The 20,318-nt window shown below is 41.2% G+C and overlaps 1 protein-coding gene and 2 long non-coding RNA genes across 6 annotated transcripts in view; 1 reads left to right on the forward strand and 2 right to left on the reverse strand.

Annotated features, from left to right (window-relative positions):
* Positions 1-1,912: 1,912 nt before the first annotated feature.
* LOC308404049 lies at positions 1,913-6,241 on the forward strand. 3 transcript variants are annotated; one of them, XR_013973053.1, is made up of 6 exons: positions 1,913-2,265; positions 2,388-2,459; positions 3,260-3,404; positions 4,609-4,661; positions 5,065-5,219; positions 6,063-6,241. It is a non-coding gene; the product is annotated as an uncharacterized lncRNA (long non-coding RNA). The 3 variants fall into 3 exon arrangements; XR_013973054.1 differs by having other exon boundaries at positions 5,065-6,094; XR_013973055.1 differs by lacking the exon at positions 4,609-4,661 and having other exon boundaries at positions 5,065-6,094.
* A 3,522-nt stretch (positions 6,242-9,763) lies between these two features.
* Positions 9,764-12,915, reverse strand: LOC308404140. Its single transcript, XR_013973070.1, has 2 exons — positions 12,048-12,915; positions 9,764-10,318 (listed from the first exon to the last, which is right to left on the reverse strand). It is a non-coding gene; the product is annotated as an uncharacterized lncRNA (long non-coding RNA).
* Positions 12,916-17,537: 4,622 nt separating this feature from the next.
* The window catches only part of LOC308403568 (dual specificity testis-specific protein kinase 1), a 31,913-nt gene continuing 29,132 nt past the window's right edge, over positions 17,538-20,318 (reverse strand). For both annotated transcript variants that reach the window (XM_080893113.1, XM_080893114.1), the window contains 2 exons: positions 19,747-19,833; positions 17,538-18,746 (listed from right to left, as the gene is read on the reverse strand). In XM_080893113.1, the coding sequence (XP_080749239.1) occupies positions 18,642-18,746; positions 19,747-19,833 (192 nt within the window). In that variant the 3' untranslated portion in view covers positions 17,538-18,641. The remainder of the gene's footprint in view (positions 18,747-19,746; positions 19,834-20,318) is intronic.

A 20,318-nucleotide genomic window follows, 5' to 3' on the forward strand; every position in this document is an offset into this window, starting at 1 on the left:
ATAGACGTGCTGCCAAGAGACTGAACTTCTTCTGCATCCTCTTCCTGACATTCCTTTGGGCTGACCTGACACATTTTCTCACAGCTGTAGCAGTAATTAATCCAGTTTTCTTTTGTCCACATATTTTCTGTTAATTACAGTTAGACTGTATACATTTATTAAACAGTTATTTAAAGCTTATATTTAACATTTCAGGAAAGATTTTCAATTTAAAGTTAAAGTGAGATGTATAACCTCATCTCTGTTGTCCTTGTTTCCACATTAGAGCATTAAACGTGTTGTCACATGCCAGCATCTCAACAACATAACACAGAAGTGCCCTCTAAACTGAATATGTGTAGGGAGCATTACACCGATCATCATTATCTCACAACAACTAAAAACGGGAGGGTTGTTTTGCCTATTGGTTTGGTTTTAAATTAAAAAGACACTAGTTTATCCCCTCTTCCCCTACTTAGCTGTTCAGCTGACATATGCTGATGTCTGAGATCTGTTACACTAGGTTAAATTGTTCATTCTTGAATTTGAACGAGGTTCTCCAGAAGGTCTAGCATACAGCCTTTCTCTTTGTGCTGAAAGTGAGAAATGAACTCGAGTGTCTTGGTACCTCTCACCACCGGTGTGAAGCACTGTTGCATGCTTTTGTCATTGGGTCTCACATCATTATGAAGGATGGATACTACTACCTTAATGAATGCATATTTAACACCACCTAACACCCCACATGTGTGGTGATCTGTCAGTCAAAATGGACATGTTGAGTTTACTCTCCTTTACTAGGATAAACACAGTGTTCACATTTAAGAAACTCATAACAGCTGGTTTCTTTTCCTACTTTGCATGCCACATTACCTTTCCCTAATGCAAAACACTCTATCTGGGAATGGTTCTGTACCTCGTGTACCTGTGTAATACATTACTTTTCCTAAGTAGCAACCCCAACACTGACCACAACTCATCCTCTTATTCACTGGACCAGATACAGAGTTGCGTTTGGCTGAGATATGACATATGAAAGCATTGGGTTAGGTTCAGCCAGTGATGGGGTAGACCTCACACCAAGGGTTACAGTTACTTGTTGACATCATGTGATTTTTGCAGTTTGTCACTGCCAAATATATATAAAGTATTATGGCTCTAAATGCCCTACATTTAGATGAAATGTAACATCCTCTAGTTTCTGAAACTTTGTATATTTGGAATTAGCCAAAGCTTTGATTTGACACTGTTGCTGACACAAATACAGGCAGCTGGAGACACCATAGCTGATAGCAAAAGACTCACGGGCACAGTAAGCATAATCAAGGCTTCAAACAAAACCCAGTATTAACCCAAGACATGTTGCTCTGACCGGGCAGATGTAAAGAGGTTAGGCCTCAGTCTTCTTTTTATTAACACCTTGGGAAATTCAACCCTATTGTGTCTCAGAACTCCCTCCCCCTTCTCCTACTGCAGTCACTTTAAATCCCTTCTTGCTTGCACTTCATCACCGTTTGCAGAGCTCGGAGTGGCTTTCAGCAAATAACAAACTGCTCTGCTGCAGTTCCGCCAACCCTGATCTACCTTCCATCCTCTGCTGTGGCATACCACTAAATCCTCTGAGAGCAGCTGCACCCCACTCACAGAAAACACTAGTAATGTACAGTTTCTTTTGTATGCACTGGATGCTGATGGAAAGCTTTACAAGAATACTAATGATGTTTCTTTGGTGGGGGGAAGTGTTGGAAGTGGGGACTAGGGGGGTGTCATCTGTACTGTACAACCTCTGGGATTGGCCATATTTCCTCTGTCCCCTCCTTCGTAATACCATGCCCTTTATAGATCTCTCCTTCCAGCTATTCATCAACGGCACGTATTTGCGGCCAGGCACGTTTGCTCTTCCTTCCAGCTCTGTCAGCACTTTAAGGGTCAGTGAACTGCAGGAAGTCAAATGAATAACACAGCCCCAAACTGAGGCCCCTGAGCCATTCATTGAATGGGTGATGTGCGAAGGAGCTCCACATCAATGACTCTGCCTGTGTATGCTGGTCAGATCATTGAAAAATCTTACTTTTTGGACACCACAGATGAGAAATGCTGAAGCCATTTTTTTTCCCCAAAATGGAAAGTGCAAGCTATTTGGAGGTGTGAGAGGAGGCACAGTGGTGCAGCGGTTGGTAGTGATACCCTGCAAAAAGGTTTAGACCGTGGCTGGAGTGGAGTTTGCATGTTCTCTCTGTACCTGCCTGGGATTACACCAGCTTCCTCCAGCAGTCCAGACAATAGGTACATTTGGCTAATTGATGAATAAATTGACAGCGGGTGTGAAGTCTATAACTTTTTCTCTGATTTTTTCTGACGCAGCATTACAGTTCATTCTTACTGCACTACTCTGTCCCCTTTTTTAGGACCTCAAAGTATGTACCAGCATGTACTCCACTACAAGATAAGAGATGTAGCTGGGAGCAAGATCGCTGAAGGTAATCAATAAAATCTTACAATGCATTCTAACACACACGGTGAAGTTGTCAATTCTATTCGGTTTTAGTTAAAAGCCTGGCAGCTGAGTTATGTACAGTTTGGAGTCAATGGATAGATTTTTTTTTTGGGGGGGGGGTCATAGGCAGAACATGCAAACTTTACACAGAAAAGCCCCAACCCTCAGCCTGCAAGCATGTGGTACTGATAACTACACCAACCTGCTGCCCCAGTTATTTGGTTTTTTATTTTTTGTTTTTTCTATCCCCTAAAGGGTTTAGAAAGGACATATTTAAAATTTTAGAAAAATTCCAGCCAGGTTTAAAAAGCCTGGTTTGCATTTTCACTTGGCACCTGCTGTTTTAGGTGGCTGGTTTCTCATCCATCTGCCTCAGTCTGACACAAATGTCCTTCCAGAAATCCATTCTCTAAAATCAATTTGTGCTTCATTCTTTGATATTAGGTCACCTTCACTGGCCTCCTCTCTGTGGACCAGGGAGTCCTCTCCTGGCCTATTTAAACATAAGCACACACGCACACAAACACACTTACACAACCAATCCATGATTCTCGACTTTGACCTTAAAACGAACCACTTCACCGCATAAAAACATGAGAAATCCATACAGACTTATGTCACCAGATGTTCTATTTTAATACACATGTCACCAGCCCTTTTTTTTTTTTTTACCTCCAGTCATTGATCAAAAAAGCTGACCCACATTGCAACACACCTTCACACGCTGTTTCACCAGTGGCCCATCTTACTGACTCATTCAGGCCATTCATTGTGAATCTACAGGGAATGGACCTGATGCCATGCAGAATCGCGCTGTATCCCTCTGGCCTGTTTTTTCCATGCCTGTGGCGTGACATTTCCAACCTATTCATCAGTCAAAGGCTGTGTGTGTTCCATAGCATGTTGAAAGAGCCAAACACATGCAGAGGTAAAAAGATTATTCAAATACGTGAGTTAAGGAATGTTATTTTTCCAACGTGCTACTTTGTTTTGAGGCTTATACTAAAATATTTGTGAATAGTGCAGTAAAGCAGCTGTTTTACTAGCCTAGCCTTGAGCTTTGTCACTAAGGTACAAAAGTAGTGCTAAAGATAGCTAGTAGGTTAAATGAGCCTAAGCCCACCTTTTGTCCAGAGGGCTGGTAATACTAAGAGTTTTATGTAAAGATCAGGTAAATCACTGTGAAAGTCCTCATATTTATGTGATTAATAGAACTGACCAATTATTTTTATATTTATATATCAAGCGGCCTTGCTAACATGAATCTTTCCTGACTTTTGTCCAATGGATAAACATCTGGATTGTGTTTTAAGGGTTTTTTGTATTTGTTTTTTTTTTTTTTTTTAATCATCTTAAAGAGACACTTCGGCAGAGCAAACACAGTATTGACATTATATGCTAGTGGTTAGCAAGTATGTAGCATAACATTTTTTTTAAGTGACATTGCTGGCCTTTTTTGGTTTCCAGTAATGCGTGATATCTTTAGCTGCTAACATTTAATTAGATAACTGGTTAGGTGCTAACTGCTTTGTAATGTTGTACTCTGTTTAATGTACTCTGACAGATAAGGGCTTTCTTGACTTTTTTTTATAAAAAACATTAAAGAATTGCTTTATCAATTATCAGGTCAATTACTATAATTTGTAGGGTAAAATTGCTTCCGCGGGTTTTGTACACACAACCTCTCATGGCCTTAGCACTTAGGTTAATGTATAAAAGTTATTATATCTTGTACTAGATAGTAGTCTATTTTTAACTGCTATGCTCTTTAAATTCTTTTTTCAGTAGAGTGTAGAGTACAGTAAACTCATTGCCATGTTCAAGAAACCAGTCTGAGATGATTTGAGTATTGTACCAGCTGAGCATTGTTCAAACACTGCAGACATTTTGAGTATTGCTGCTAATCACGTCCAGTGTACCTGTCATGTGACTGCTGCTTCCACAAACACACTGGCCCGTCTAGCCCTGACAATGGATCCCTGCCTTCACGTTGTTTACAGCAAATTCTGACCTTACCATTTGACTGTTGCAGCAGAAATAGAGACTCATCAGACCAGGCAACATTTTTCTAGTCTTTATTGTCTAACTTTCATGAGTTTGTGCAAATTGAAGTTTCAGTTCCCTGTTTTTAGCTGACAGGAGTGTTACCCAGAGTGGTCTTCTGCTGTTAAAGCCCATCTTAAAGGTTAGATATTTTTGATTTTCACCCAGAAAATTGCCATTCACTAGTTGATTTCTTGTCAGACCTTAGAGATGGTTGTTTGGGGAAAAATCCCAGCAGATCAGCAGTTTCTGAAATGCTCAGAATAGCCTATCTGACACGAACAACCATGACATGTTCAAAATCAATTAACTCACCTTTCTTCCCCATTCTGATTAACCCAACACTGCAAATGGGCCAGTCATGGTTATATGAAACATTGTACAGTAAATGGTACTATGGGAGAGATCTGATTACTGACCAGCAGAGTGTAAACCAGAATATTTCCCACATCCTTGCATTATATGTTATCTCATTCTATGATTTCCTGTCTTAACCTAATTTCTTACAGTAACTCAGTTTCTTCTGCATCATTCACCTTTCACAGATCCTCCCCAGAAGCTCATCAACAGAAAAATGTTTCTCAGAGATCATCAGTGCATCAAGAGCTTGTATAATTCAGCCATATAAGTTATTCAGGCTGCATGCAAACCTTCTGCAAAGCAAGCGGTGCAGTGTGGGTTTTCAAGCTGAAAGCTGAAGGTCAGAAGTACCTCACTCCTCATCATCATCACCTCCCCTTCCAGACTCCCGTTATCACCTCCATTCTACACACAACATTAAACTGGAAGTCATTCTGTCTGAGCTGCAATGATTACTGAGCTGATAATGTCCCAGAGCCAGAAGGCTCATAAAAAAAACTTAAGAGTGTCTTTACATGGCAATCAGACTCTTATGAACCGTAACACATACACACACAGATATAGAATATGTATATAAAGACATGCAATGAGGTATTCGAAAGCACACATTCAGGCATTAGTGCACTAACCTACACACAAATGCTCACAGACAGGCTCATACACTGCGTATGCACACAGATGAAACATTAAGGGTCTTTATAGTGTTTTGCATATGAGACAGAAGGGAGATTAATCTTTATAGTCTCGCCCACGAGTCCAAAAGCTCATTATGTCACCAGGTGTGGGCTCATCACAGAGAAAAGGCATGAACCAGGAGGCATGTTCAAAGGTTTCTGTTCATCAAAAGTCTTATGCAGTATTAGCACTAACCTGGAGGTAAAGACCTAAAAGATAACAGCACCGTGGAAATTTCACCCAGAGAATAATTAAAGCTACTTTCAGCTGCTCTCTTAACACAGGAGGTTGATTTTGCAGAGTTTTACGTCAGGTGTCCTTCCTGACGCCACCCCAAAGGGGATACCCAGAGAATAATTCCCAGTTCTGTTACACTTCAACAGATACAAACATTAATCAATTCATAGATAGAGGTACAAAAAAAAGTCCTTATCAGTGGCCAGATGTGAAGAGAGAAGAGAAGTCCAGGAGAATCACTTCAACTCATGAATGCATCTTTTCTTTGCAGAGCTTACGGTGGCACACTGAGGAGATCTCAACCACTTTACCTTCTGAATAAAACTAATAATGAATGAGTGTTTTTTTGTATCATTAGCACAGTTTATAGGAAAGGGGGAATTGGCTTTAGAGACCAAACTGGTTTTTGCAGCAGCCAATAAGCATGGTAATGTCATTGCTTTTTTTAACGTGGGAGTCTGTGGAGATTGATTTGCTTTTGCCGTTAGAGGAAATGCAGCTTCTGGCACTTGCACATTGACTTGATTTTTCATCCCTTGCCCATATTTCCTTGCCCATCTCCAAACCATATTTCTTCTCCAGAGAATTCTGAGAAACTGGCAAAAAATATCTTAGTAAGGTGTTGAGCTGCTTCAGTGTTTTAGCACATTTCAATGCTGTTAGAGAAAAGAATTGTCTAGCACGTCAGCCCTGAGACATATTCTTAACTTAACGATAGAAAATTGGCTCATTTTAAAATTTTGTTTCATACTAGAGGGCAATTTAATCCTCATGGAAAAACAGCGCAGCCACATGTTCCTCTTCAGGGCAAAGTCAACTTTATGTGCTGCTTTAGACAAAAGAGACCTGCTGTTTTAAAAGGTAAGGTTTCATCATAAAATGTCTTTATCCTAATTAAAGCCAGAGTCAAAGGCTTGCTCACTATATAAATATACCTTGCAAGGAGTGATAATTAATCTGGATGTATTAAAGAATGGTGGAGAAATAACTGAGAGACACTGCTGTGAGGTCCAATCAGTGTGCAAGTGACAGACTTGAAACTCTTGACCCCTGAGCTGTGATTATGAACCTAGTGGAGCAAATGAAACTGAAGTCATCTTAACAAACCCATTGCTGTACACTACATATTTCTTTGTTTGTTTGTTTCCTTAAAACAATACTGTTTCCACTTAACAAATGTCAGTATTTGTTGCTTTAGCAAACACTTCCACCCTGTGGACAGCCTGGGTAGTTCACACCAACAGCACACCAGCATCTGTGTACTGTGCATGGCTTTTGGCAGCAGACATTAAACAGAAGTTTAATGCTAATTCTCATCAGGTCATTACGAACTAATTAACCACATTTACATTATACATGCAATCTTATCCCAAATAAAAGGGAAAGTAAAAGGTAAATTATGCACCTAACCATAGACTATATATAAAAGATGGACAAATGACATTACACTTTAATTTGCAGAAAATATTTGGTGTCCATACACTATTCATACATATTTGAATAGTGCTGAGGCCTAAAATAACAACTGATTCTGGGGCTCATGTCCTAGAGAGACCAACGAGTGCATTAAGAAGGCGAGAGCTTCATCCAACATAACAGATGTTTGATTCCAGAAATGGGATTGTTACATCATCACTTAACAAGATGATGGGGATTGCTTTACTTTTGAAGACAGCCTCATGTGACTGTTAAAGTGTTGTTACATGTTAGCTTCATTTTTGGCAACAGAGGTTCCCACTTAAACCTAACAGACGGCATTTTTACCACTATAAGCTCTTAAAATGCTTTTCTTTTTTATTGTCTGTGGCATTCAGTGGAGGGTGTTTTCCATTGACCTTCCACTGTCTGAAGCTAGTAACCAGAGTGGAAAGTTAGAACCTTAAGGGCACATCCACACCCTTCACCATCTCTTCACAGGTCACAGATTGAGCCTCATGGGCTTTATTTCCAAATTAAAGGCTCAGCTTTCTCTTCTAGGACTGTGGACATTGGCACTTTATTAGTTGTATGAGGTTAAATATGTTACTATATATTTATTTAGAAATAAATATAGTGTATAGTGGCTGTAGCTCAGGCAGTAGAGCAGGTCATCCACTGATTGGAAAGTTGGTGGTTTGATTCCTGGCTTCCCCCTGGTCTGCATGCCAAACATCATTGGGCAAGATACTAACTCCATGTTGCTCTCCGATGCATCTATTGAAGTGTGGATGCATGTATGAATGTTAGATAGGCACTAACAGCTTAGAAACAGTGCTGGTGTGATTGGGTGAATTAATAAGTTGTATGAAGTGCTTTGAGTGCTCAGATAGAGTAGAAAAGCACTATATAAGAACCAGTCCATTTAACAAGTGTGTGTGTGTGTGTGTGTGTGTGTGTGTGTGTGTGTGTGTGTGTGTGTGTGTGTGTGTGTGTATGTATAAGCCATGAAAAAGTAGTTAGATTACATTATGAAACCCACCGTCTAGCACGCTTCTTCTGTCTGACCTTACATAGCCAATCATTCTCCTCAAATTAAACACACCCATACAAAGAAAACTACGGTGGCTGGGAAGTGAAAATCGCAACAAATTAAAAAACCGCAACAAATCAAAAACAAACCACAACAAAATACAAAAAGCCCACAACAAATTACAAAAAGCCCACAACAAAATACAAAAAGCCCACAACAAATTACAAAAAGCCCACAACAAATTACAAAAAGCCCACAACAAAATACAAAAAGCCCACAACAAAATACAAAAAGCCCACAACAAATTACAAAAAGCCCACAACAAAATACAAAAAGCCCACAACAAATTACAAAAAGCCCACAACAAATTACAAAAAGCCCACAACAAAATACAAAAAGCCCACAACAAATTACAAAAAGCCCACAACAAAATACAAAAAGCCCACAACAAATTACAAAAAGCCCACAACAAATTACAAAAAGCCCACAACAAATTACAAAAAGCCCACAACAAAATACAAAAAGCCCACAACAAATTAAAAATCCTTGACGGAAAGGGATTGTCTGAAATACCGGAAGTGACACAAGCGTGATGTCACGAGAGGGGGCGTGGTCAGGGTTTTTGGTTGAGGCGCCACATTTCTGGGCCGAACAAAGCGCTAGCGAAAGAGCGAAAGTACACGGATAACACCAGCTATGGTTCGTACTTGCTGTGCGGTCGGTTGTAAAGTTAGATCGCACAACCGGCAAGGGAATAAGGTTGAAAATGGTTTATCTTTTCATTCTTTCCCCACCTGGAAGCAACATGAGGCAGCTCATGTATCGGATGTTACCAAACGAAGGCGTCTAGCCTGGATAGCAGCTGTGAGATGAGCTGATATCCAGTTCTCTTCCATCTCCAAATATCTGTTGGTGCTCCAGACATTTTCATTCCGGTAAGTTATAGATATGTTCATATCTTTATAGCCTATTAGTTTTATTTTCGATGCACTCTGAGGTCATAGAAAATTAGAAAAAAACATCCTACTGAGTCATTTTGCAGAACTACCTTCTATTTATAGAGTTACTAATTATTTGGCATTATTACAGCAAACCAGCCCATGAAATGGATGAAACATCGTGACTGAGTTCTAGCGCTACTCAAGGGACCTGCTTCAAACATACCACCATGCCAATCAGATTACTTCTTCCATGTGAGGGTGAAGAGGTGACCCTTCTGGATAAGATGGTGAAGGTTTGCTGCCGTTTTGGTGAACAGTGTGGTAGTAAAACCAGGGGAAAATGAAACTTGCTCCTGTTAAATATTCTTTAGTCTTGTGCTGTATAAATAGCGGTAATTTTTCAGAACATAAATTGAAGTAATTGATAGTAAATAAAGTAACGTTAGTAGTGGGTGATATCGTGTAAATGCTGTCATGATTTTGTGTAAACATTTTGTCCTTTATAAACTATGACATGGATTCTACATTGTAACTGATGTGATGTTCTGTAAGGTGGTTTTAATAAAAAAAAAAGAGCAAAACTTAGTTTGTTTCTTTATTCAACTTTTGAACAGTGGTACTCAGTCAGTACATATTCAGTAAATGCAAATTATTTACACGGCAGTGCACTTCAGGCATAAATCTAGACCCTTATATAAAACATTATGGGTCATTCCCACAACCCACAGCTTTACTGTGTTCCAGCAAAGATTCCAATAGCAGTGACAACTCCTCCACAGTAGCAGGTGGGATTTTTCTTTTTTGAGGACGGCTCCTTTTACCTGTCAATACGGATGGTCTGTTTATGTTTTGATTGAGAGCAGTTTTTGGGCAGCTGAAGAGGAGAAGTCTATCTTATGGCCAACCTCTGGCTGTATCTTGGTCATATTACCCAGAAAACCCCAGTATGCAGGTTCATCTGTAACAGTCCTTGTGCCACAGATCTGCACTGTTGCTTCTACATTAAACAGAAGAGCAGCGCCATGGATGCAGGTCTCCAGGACTCCGGCCATACAGGTGCAGTGGGCGGCTTCAACCTTCCTTGTGATGCTCACAATGACCCAATGCTGGTTCATTCAGTCTTTGAGAGTGCAGTACCTGAAACATACAAAGTTAATTTAAAGACAAGGACTCTAATGAGCCAAGGCCGACATAAATTTGTTTTATCTACTTTCAAATCCATTTTATCATAAATGTAACAAAGTATTTAGAAAGTTAGCACATACATGTAATTTTCCATTTTTTTATGTATCCATCTATAGAACGCTGCATGTTATATTCCAAATCTGCCTGTTCTCTTTCAGAAACCTGCCTTCAGAAAATGAACCTAAAGTATGTAATGCAAGGATGTCATCACTTTCAAGATGGAGAAAGCATAAAGTTTGACTTTAGGTGACAATTATGGACACGTAATATGATAAGGAGATTCTGCAGGTCATTAATCAATGTATTATAGTAAAAAAAATATTTTTTGTGACACAGGACACAAACATGGAAGCAAGATATATAATTAGGATTATTTATAATAAATATGAATAAATAATTGCAATTTCTTTAACCATTGAGAATAACTAAATCCTTCAGGACAATGTCACATCAATGCACTGAACTCACTATGGCTACGTTCACACTGCAGGTCTTAATGCTCAATTCCGATTTTTTTTTTTTAATTTAAATCTGATTTTGTGTCTGCTTGTTCACACTACAAATAAAATGTGACAGCAAACGCAGTCCTTTGTGAACCCTCAAAGTGGCCCGCATGCGCAAAAGAAGACGTCACACACAACGCGCTCTGTTTAGACCAAACAGTATTGTTTGACTGATGGCCCTTAATATAAAGACTTGTTTCAGACTTTACGTTGTCCAATTTTGCTTTATTTTGTTATTTACATATGGCCTAATAATGATCCTTATTGTTGTTTTAGAGAGGAGCGGTGCTTCAAAGGATAGTTGCAGATTTATGTCAGAATCTGCAGATTATACAGTACAAATAAAATGTTCACGTTATCTTCCCAACAGTTTCACTAACATCTGCACGGGATGCACACGAAGCGCTCATGTGTTCTCAATGTCTTCTCCAGCGCTGATAATTGGCATATGTTTTGTGTCAGTGAAATAAAAGACGGATTTAATGCGACATGACCATTCAAACAGCAGTTGCTTTCTAAAACATCAGATATGTATCGGATTAAGTACCACATACGAAAGTGACCCAGATCGGATTTGAAAATATCGGATTTGTGCTGTTTTTACACCGTCATACCATGATTGGATATGGGTCGCATACGGTCAAAAAAGTCGGATTTGATGCGTTTTCGCGTGCAGTGTGAACGTAGCCAGAGCCTCCACGTGTTCTCACTCTAATTTGCACCTCATGAATGAATTTATGATTGCACTAATTTGAATGTTCGGGAGGAAATCAAACGCATTTTACTCACAGTGCCCTACAAACGTCACTGCTGTTTAGTTTTCTGTCTTCATTTATGTTGGAAGTGATAGCAGAGTTGTACGTTTGAATTTGTTTCCAAAATCCCTCATTTAGATGGAAGCTAGCGAGCTAACTTCCTGCTAATTTCTAACTCTGTTAAATGTCATATATTCCGTTTCGTTTTCATGGATGCCTGGATGTTAAACTCAATTGTTACACATGGTAGAGCAGAACGCTGATCATTTTATTACAGATGAAAGACTTTAGACAGTTTTTCAACTCTCAGTGATGCCACAGTGATCCTGTGATTTATGGACCTGCAGCAGCGTTTGAGCCCATGCTAGTGACGTCAGACTTAAAGACCGGATAAAGAGTGATATGAACATATCTATAACTTACGGGAATGAAAATGTCTGGAGCACACCAACAGATATTTGGAGATGGAAGAGAACTGGATATCAGCTCATCTCACAGCTGCTATCCAGACTAGACGCATTCGTTTGGTAACATCCGATACATGAGCTGCCTCATGTTGCTTCCAGGTGGGGAAAGAATGAAAAGATAAACCATTTTCAACCTTATTCCCTTGCCGGTCGTGCGATCTAACTTTACAACCGACCGCACAGCAAGTACGAACCATAGCTGGTGTTATCCGTGTACTTTCGCTCTTTCGCTAGCGCTTTGTTCGGCCCAGAAATGTGGCGCCTCAACCAGAAACCCTGACCACGCCCCCTCTCGTGACATCACGCTTGTGTCACTTCCGGTATTTCAGACAATCCCTTTCCGTCAAGGATTTTTAATTTGTTGTGGGCTTTTTGTAATTTGTTGTGGGCTTTTTGTAATTTGTTGTGGGCTTTTTGTATTTTGTTGTGGGCTTTTTGTATTTTGTTGTGGTTTGTTTTTTATTTGTTGCGGTTTTTTAATTTGTTGCGATTTGCACTTCCCAGCCACCGTAGAAAACAGATCAGTGATACATAATTCATTCTCATCAAGCCTTTTGTTTATATTCTGATGTTGGGGAGCGAAGGTGAGGGCAGATGGAGCGTGTTTTTAAAACCCTGAAAGGAGCCACTCAATCTTTCATGATCTTTTGATGTGTTTGCACGGTGTGTTCATATCAGCTTAGCACTAAAAATAAAGCCAATGAATGACTATGCAGTCCTGAGAGGCAGGAGAAAACAAGCGTGTCTTTCACAACACCTCAAAGGGAAGCTTTGCTTTGGTCCATTAATTGGAATTATTTGTATTATGTTTCAACACTGATTATGCTGGAAAGCCTCGCTTCAAACACTCACAATTAACATGGTCAAGAGCTCACAGGATGGTAGAAAGTGCTCGAGCAATCAACATAAAAGCAGCGTGTTTGTTAGATCTTCACTTGGAAAGAATTAAAGAGGAGTATGAGTTAAGATTCTGGTTTATGTAATCGAGAGCTTCAAAGCAGAAATAAAATGACCCATACTGTATGTCTTTGCATGTCAGTCATAAATGGCAGAAATGAACAGTGAGGGCAAGATTCACTACTGCTATTGAAATTTAGTAAATTTTGGTCATTCCAAGTTTCAGAAAAAAGAACTGTCAAGTGTTGCTGAATGTGGATGTGAATTCCCCACCTGATCTGCTCGTTCATAACATCTAGTTTCAAAACACCAAGATGGCAAGAGTTCAAAAGCACCATGCTTTACAATGAGACCAATTGGAGCCTTACAGACACGCTATATCCAACTTTTATCTATATTCTGTACTGTTAATAATCACAACCACTAGATTATCAACATGAACAAATCGTGTTTTTAAGGACACATTATGACTAGACGATAACCTTTATTGTAACCCCTTAAGGTACAAAGTAGGATTTGATCTTATCCATGTAACTTCAGGGTTAACTCCTATTTTGAAGTCTGGAAAATAACCTCCTCCAGAGCAGGGTATGTCCCAACACAAACATGTATTATTTGTAGAGGATACATTTTCCCTGCTGTTTTGTGAATGCCTTTTCAGGTTCAGGTGAGGTCTGTGTGACAATCATTTATATTCAGCTAATAAGTAATTCATCACGTTTTATAACTTGTGTCTGGTTTGCCTACAAGGCAATACACAATACACACCCCTCGTCCAAAGGCAGCCTGTCACAACGCGCTCCATCCGGAGATGGACCCCAGAAAAGGAGGATGCTCTGAGGGACTGTTATGACACCACAGACTGGGATGTGCTCCTGAGCCCACATGGTGAGGACATAGAGGGGGCGACACACTGTCTTACAGACTACCTCAACTTTTGTGTGGACACAGTCGCCCCTGCTAAGACGGTACGGTGTTATCCTAATAACAAACCGTGGGTAACACAGGAAGTCAAAGCTGTCCTCAACATGAAGAAGAAGGCTTTCGGGAGCAAAGTGAAGGAGGAGATGAAAGCAGCACAGCGGGAGGTGAAACGCTGCCTGAGGGAAGCAAAGGACACCTACAGGAGGAAGGTGGAGCAGAAGTTGGAGAGGAACAATATGAGGGAGGTCTGGAATGGTGTGAAAACCATCACAGGCCACAACACCAAGAAAAGCACAGTGGGGGGGACTGTGGAGAAGGCAAACGAACTCAACAACTTCTTCAACAGGTTTGACCAGCCCACAACCCCCCCCCCACCCTCACCCTCACCTTCACTACAGAGTCCTCTCCCCACTCTCCTGCCTCCCTCGCTTCCCCCCCTTCCTGACACCATGACACCCCCCTCCTCCAATCCCTCTCTCAGCAGCAAGACATCTCCCCCCCTCCCCTCCTCCCAAACATCTCCCAGTGTCACAGTGGATCAGGTCAGGAGGCAACTGAGGAAGCTTCGCCCCAGAAAGGCAGCAGGCCCAGACAAGGTGTGTCCTAGGATGCTTAAGGCGTGTGCTGCTGAACTTGGGGAGCCGCTACAACGAGTCTTCAACCTCAGTCTGCGACTGGGGAGAGTGCCCGCCCCCTGGAAGACATCCTGCATCGTCCCGGTCCCCAAAAAGAACCGGCCCAATGAGCTGAATGACTTCCGACCGGTGGCACTGACGTCACATCTTATGAAGACTCTAGAGCGGCTCTTCCTCAACCTCCTCCGACCACAGGTACAACATGCCCAGGACCCACTACAGTTTGCATACAAGGCGGGTGTCGGAGTGGAGGATGCCATCCTGTACCTCCTACACAGAGCCCACTCACACCTGGATGGGGGAAAAGGCAAGGTCAGGATCCTGTTTCTTGACTTTTCCAGTGCCTTTAATACCATCCGGCCCTGTATGCTTCAGGAAAAACTGAACAGGATGGAGGTGGACCCCTGCCTGGTGGCTTGGATCTCCGACTACCTCACCGACAGACCACAGTACGTCAGGCTGAAGGATATCATGTCTGACACTGTGGTCAGCAGCACAGGAGCACCACAGGGAACTGTGCTGTCCCCTCTTCTCTTCACCCTGTACACCTCTGACTTCTGCTACAACTCTGAATTATGCCACATTCAGAAGTTTGCAGACGACACAGCCATCATGGGGTGTATCTGGGATGATCAGGAAGAGGAGTACAGAAGTCTGGTGAGGAACTTTGTCGCATGGAGTCACACAAACCACCTGCAACTCAACACCTCAAAGACTAAGGAACTGGTTGTGGACTTCGGGAGGTCCAGAGAAGGTCCACTGCCGGTTCAGATAGAGGGGGAGGAGGTGGAGGTGGTCAACAAGTACAAGTACCTCGGGCTGTGGGTGGACAATAAACTGGACTGGTCATGCAACACAGAGCACCTGTATAAAAAAGCCCAAAGCCGACTGTACTTCCTCAGGAGGCTGAGGTCTTTTAACATCTGCAGGAAGCTCCTGAGGATGTTTTACCAGTCAGTGGTTGCTGGAGTACTTTTCTATGCTGTGGTGTGCTGGGGGAGCAGCACAGCAAAGAGGGACTCATCCAGGCTGGAGAAACTGATCAGGAGGGCTAGCTCTGTGGTCGGCATGAAGCTGGACACTCTGGTGACAGTGGCAGAGAAAAGGACATTAAAGAAACTGATGGACATTATGAACAATGCTGGGCATCCTCTGCACACGGCCATAAACAATCAGAAGAGTCTGTTCAGTGACAGGTTGCTTCTCCCCAAGACAAGAACTAACAGACTTAAAAACTCCTTTGTCCCACACGCCATCAGACTGTTTAACTCCTCTCTGGAGGGGAGAGGGAGGGGAAACAGGAGGACAAAGGAGGGGGGAACAACTAAGCTGTAGTGCCTCTTCACCTCACTGTACAATACCTTGTGCAATACTTTTTGTAAATAGTCAACAGTGCAATAGACTCAATACTTGAAATGTGCAATTCACTTGTATTTTTATTTTTTATTCCTATTTATTCTATTTATCCCCTTTGTATATTTTATTTATATTTGTCTCTGTATTTATATGTGTGTGTGTGTGTGTGTGTGTGTGTGTGTGTGTGTGTGTGTGTGTGTGTGTGTGTGTGTGTGTGTGTGTGTGTGTGTGTGTGTATATATATAACAATTCTGTAACTGTAACTTCGGTCGTTGCTGTGCTTTTTTTGGAAGTCGAATTTCCCAGAGGAACCCACCCGAGGGATTAATAAAGTTCTATCTTATCTTATCTTATCTCTTATCTTAAGGCCTTCAAACTTAGAACCCTTTTGCCTCGACTTCACTGCTCCTGTACTTGCTGCACTCTGACAGTGTAATCTGCAAAGGAACATTAATGGGGGAAAACCATTGAGGCTTTGCAACAGCCAGGGGAAACTTGGACAGTGACTTCATTCCACTTTTCAAGGCTAGACGGATACTGTTTTACATCATATTCCCATTAAAGGCTCCCCTCTGGTTCCTGTTCCAGCTGACTCATCGGTGTTGCATTTATCAGTCTATCCTCGTACCAGGCTCCTCTGTTCAACAAATAAACTACAGGCTGTTCTCAGCATGTGACAGTGGCCATCAGAAGACATTTATCAGAAAGTTAGTCCAAGAATACACCGCACATCACAGATGCATAGCAACACAGGGCATTAGAGGAAGAGTTTGTTTCTTTTTTCCTATTGTTTTTCTTTGCCTATAAAGTATTAAAAAGTCTATCTTCAACAACAGGGAAAACAAAGATGCACAAGGATACATGCAAAACACACAGTCACACAGAATTGCTTATATATCTCTATGTGAAACTAAGAACAGCCTTTGTTTCCATGGAAATTAAGTGGGTAAGTAGCAGCCAGGTCCTTCTAATCAAATGCACTTGATGAATTGAACGTGAGCAAGTGTGAGCACCTCTGTGAAAGCAGTTTTGTTTTGACGGTTTGGTTTGGACTATTCAGCTGTGTGTTGACACACATTCATCCCAGGAGTGGATGTCCCAGCAAACTGACCTCAGATCAGCTTCTAGAGTAATGTTTTGTAAGTTATAGGACTGTTGTTGGCAGTGGTGTCAGAGTATGGTGACTTCCAACTCTAGAGGGTGGGAACTCTTGTGAATTTTGTTATTCTACAATCTATCGATACAGGGCGTGTTTAGCTTTTCACAGGACTAAACAACTACAAATACCAGTCCAGGACTGAATCAGGCAATAATTGGGATGTCACAGCACCTTGAGCTTTATTAGAATTCTGTACTTAAGACGGCTAAAATCAAATGTGGGCTTTTTCTTCTAAACTGAGCTGATTTTAGGTCCATTCATTGAGTTCTAGCTCATGTGCACCCTCTGCTGCATCCCCATCAGAACTGCAGCCAACCTCTTCACACTTTTCATTAAAGGAAAGTGAAACAGCTCTGCTAGATCAGCCTCATCATCCTTCCTTATAGAGTATGACAGAATCTCCCTTCAATAAAGGCATTGCTTCATGTACATACACGGAGAGGCGGAGCAAATGAGAGGGACCACAAGACACAAGTAAAGTTTATTTTCCATGTTTATTTAAGTAGTTCAAATGAAAATGGTTCCATTTGTTTCCCATACTGGAAGGATCAATCAGAAACTTCTGAAAGCAGATGAATATTTATACTTTCAAATCTAGAAAGCTATACTGCTAAACAAGAAATAAAAGTTTTATTTTTCATCAAAAAAAAGGCAGAAAATATATTTTTTAAAGGATAAGAAACCAAAAGAGTTGGTAGTGTAGCTGCCTAAAAGTTTTTGAGACCACACACAAAACCAGAACAGATTAAACTGAAAAGATTATGGACCCTGTCAAACCCCATAAAAGGTGCCAGATTTAAAAAATAAAATGAGAAAAGCTTGACTATTTACATACACACATTCAGCTCAGAGTAACTGCACAAAATAACAACAAAATAGGAATTTTTTGTTTTGTAAAATCACCTGACAATCCAGAAGCTTAAAAAAAGTCTTGTTGCTAGAAAAAGGGGATATGTTTGAAGTTTTCGGTATACGATAAAAAGAACTTTTTCATGAAAATAAATATCTTAGACTCATACTGACTCGTAAGCGTGCCTATAAATTGTTAACATGAAACCAACTCTCAAAATCAAACCTAAAATCATGTTTCCACGGCTATTTTTGATCCTCGTTGTGTATGAAGTTATGTCACTATTGAAAGCCTAATAGAGAGCAGAGCTTTCTCATTTCCTACTGGAACGACAAAGGCAGAGTAGACAAGAGGAAAATATATCAACAGGCCTGATTTGGTCTGCGCCGTCGGTTACAAACAAATCACAAACACCAGAGTCGAGTGGGAGGAGAGGGCCCTTTTAGTCAAGACCAATAACAGTACAAGTTGAACTAATAATCATGTGAACACTGCTGGGTCAAATGAAAGTGTCCATGGCAAGTCGGGAACATCCACTGCCCTGAAAAAACATCTAGATCTGAATGTCTGCAGCACCTCAGAGGAGAAGAGTTGATGCCACAAAAACTTCCATATTTTTTTTTAATTTTTATTTTTTTAATTCACATCTGTCCTGCTTCCTGTCCAGACAGTGAGCAATAGTAATCCCACAGTCTGCGGTCCTAATGCTGGGCTTCCCTGATCCGCTGCTCAGCTCGTATCCACGTCAGATTTGGGAGGAAGTTCCAGGGTCTCAGCAACCTCTCCTAAATCATCCAACAGCTCTGTGAATGCTGGCCGTCGGAAGGACTCCACCTTAGATTGGGAGAGAGGAAATTAAGAAAAACAGGTGAGTTTCACAACTTATAAGAAAACCTTGGTGGAAAGTACAGAGGCCCTAATATTCACAGCTTAGTATTAAGAACTGTCATGTCTGACACTTGGAGGCTTTTTGCTGATGTGATTGTTGTAGCGATCACAAGGTTTCCTAAAAGAAGAGACTGGAGGGCAAACTCGAGCAGAGCAAAATAAGTGGACTGAAGAAATCACTGGTTACAGACAGCCAGGGTGCAGCCTGGAGGCAGCAAATGAGCTGAAAGTTTCTTTAACATGTCGAGTTTCAGCCCTCTGCTGCCTCTAGCACCACACACCACAGCCTCAGTACAAAAAGGATGACTTTTTGGAGTGGTCAGGGAGGAATCGCCGGCTTCAAAAGAAAGAGGATGGCTGAATGAGTGGTGTCTGTGCTGGGGCAGGAAGTTGATGTGGTGGAGGAGTATGAGCACCTGGCTGTCCACACTGACAACAAATTGATCAACAGGAATAATCTCATTCCCAAACCAGTGAGAGTTGTAAAAGCCTGCTAACAAAATCAAGCTTGCCAGCGAAATGATAGAGAGCACAGCAACCTGGCTCCTGAGACAAAAGCATAAGACAGAATAGCTGGAACTAAGCTTGCTGGCAGCAGCTGAACTCCCGAAGTGTGGAGGATCACGCAGCCTGCCAAAGTACATTCTACCTGCTGGAAACTCAGTCCCCACTAGAAACAGCAGAAAACTGAAGTGCCGCAAAATGCTCCAAACTTGTGGAATAAATGGAAATATAGCACACAGGGAAACAACAGGAAGAGAAAATCCACAATTTTTCATCAGCTCCTCAATTTGAATTTATTTTGAGTCAAAATAAAGCAAAGTCTCCCTAAGCAAGACGTCCTTTTATGACTTGAAAAACATACGAAATATTTCAAAGTATAAATGTATATCATGACTTTTACTTCAAGCATTTTCAGGTCTTCCATCTCCTCTGATCCACATACCATACAACAGCTGGCTGCCAACTCCAGGAGGCGCTGTGGGCAGTCTGTCACCAGTTCCCTGAAAGCTTTCACATCCAGCCCGTAGTCCTGAAACACATCAACATCAACAGTCCATGTGTCATAACAAGAAATATTTCACTGCGCATACAAAAATGTTCTGTCAGCTAAGTTGTGCTAAAATTACATCAGTTTGTATCTTTCACAGCTTGGCTTGAGTTAATCACAAACCCCAAGCACTACACTGCTCAGCCAATCATCAGCTTTAAAAGACGTCACTGTCACAACCACACTTCCAGTCACATATCTATAAAGTCGGTAAGCCCACGAGTCAACGCGTCATGGACCATGTTTGAGCTAACTTAAACGCATCGATTTAATTTAACACACTCTTTTTAAATACATTAGCTCCATGGTTAGCAGTGAGCAGATAGCCACACATCCACTCCATCCACATTTTAAATTGGAGACATTCCATTCTTCTACTTTTTCAGCAAGTCTCAGGGTTGTTTAGACATCTTTTTAACTAGTTAACTAGTAAAAGTGGGCAATAGCTAACTCTCACATGTGAATAT

Source organism: Rhamphochromis sp. 'chilingali' (assembly GCF_963969265.1).
Source record: "Rhamphochromis sp. 'chilingali' genome assembly, chromosome: 10".
NCBI classification, from domain to species: Eukaryota; Metazoa; Chordata; class Actinopteri; order Cichliformes; family Cichlidae; genus Rhamphochromis; species Rhamphochromis sp. 'chilingali'.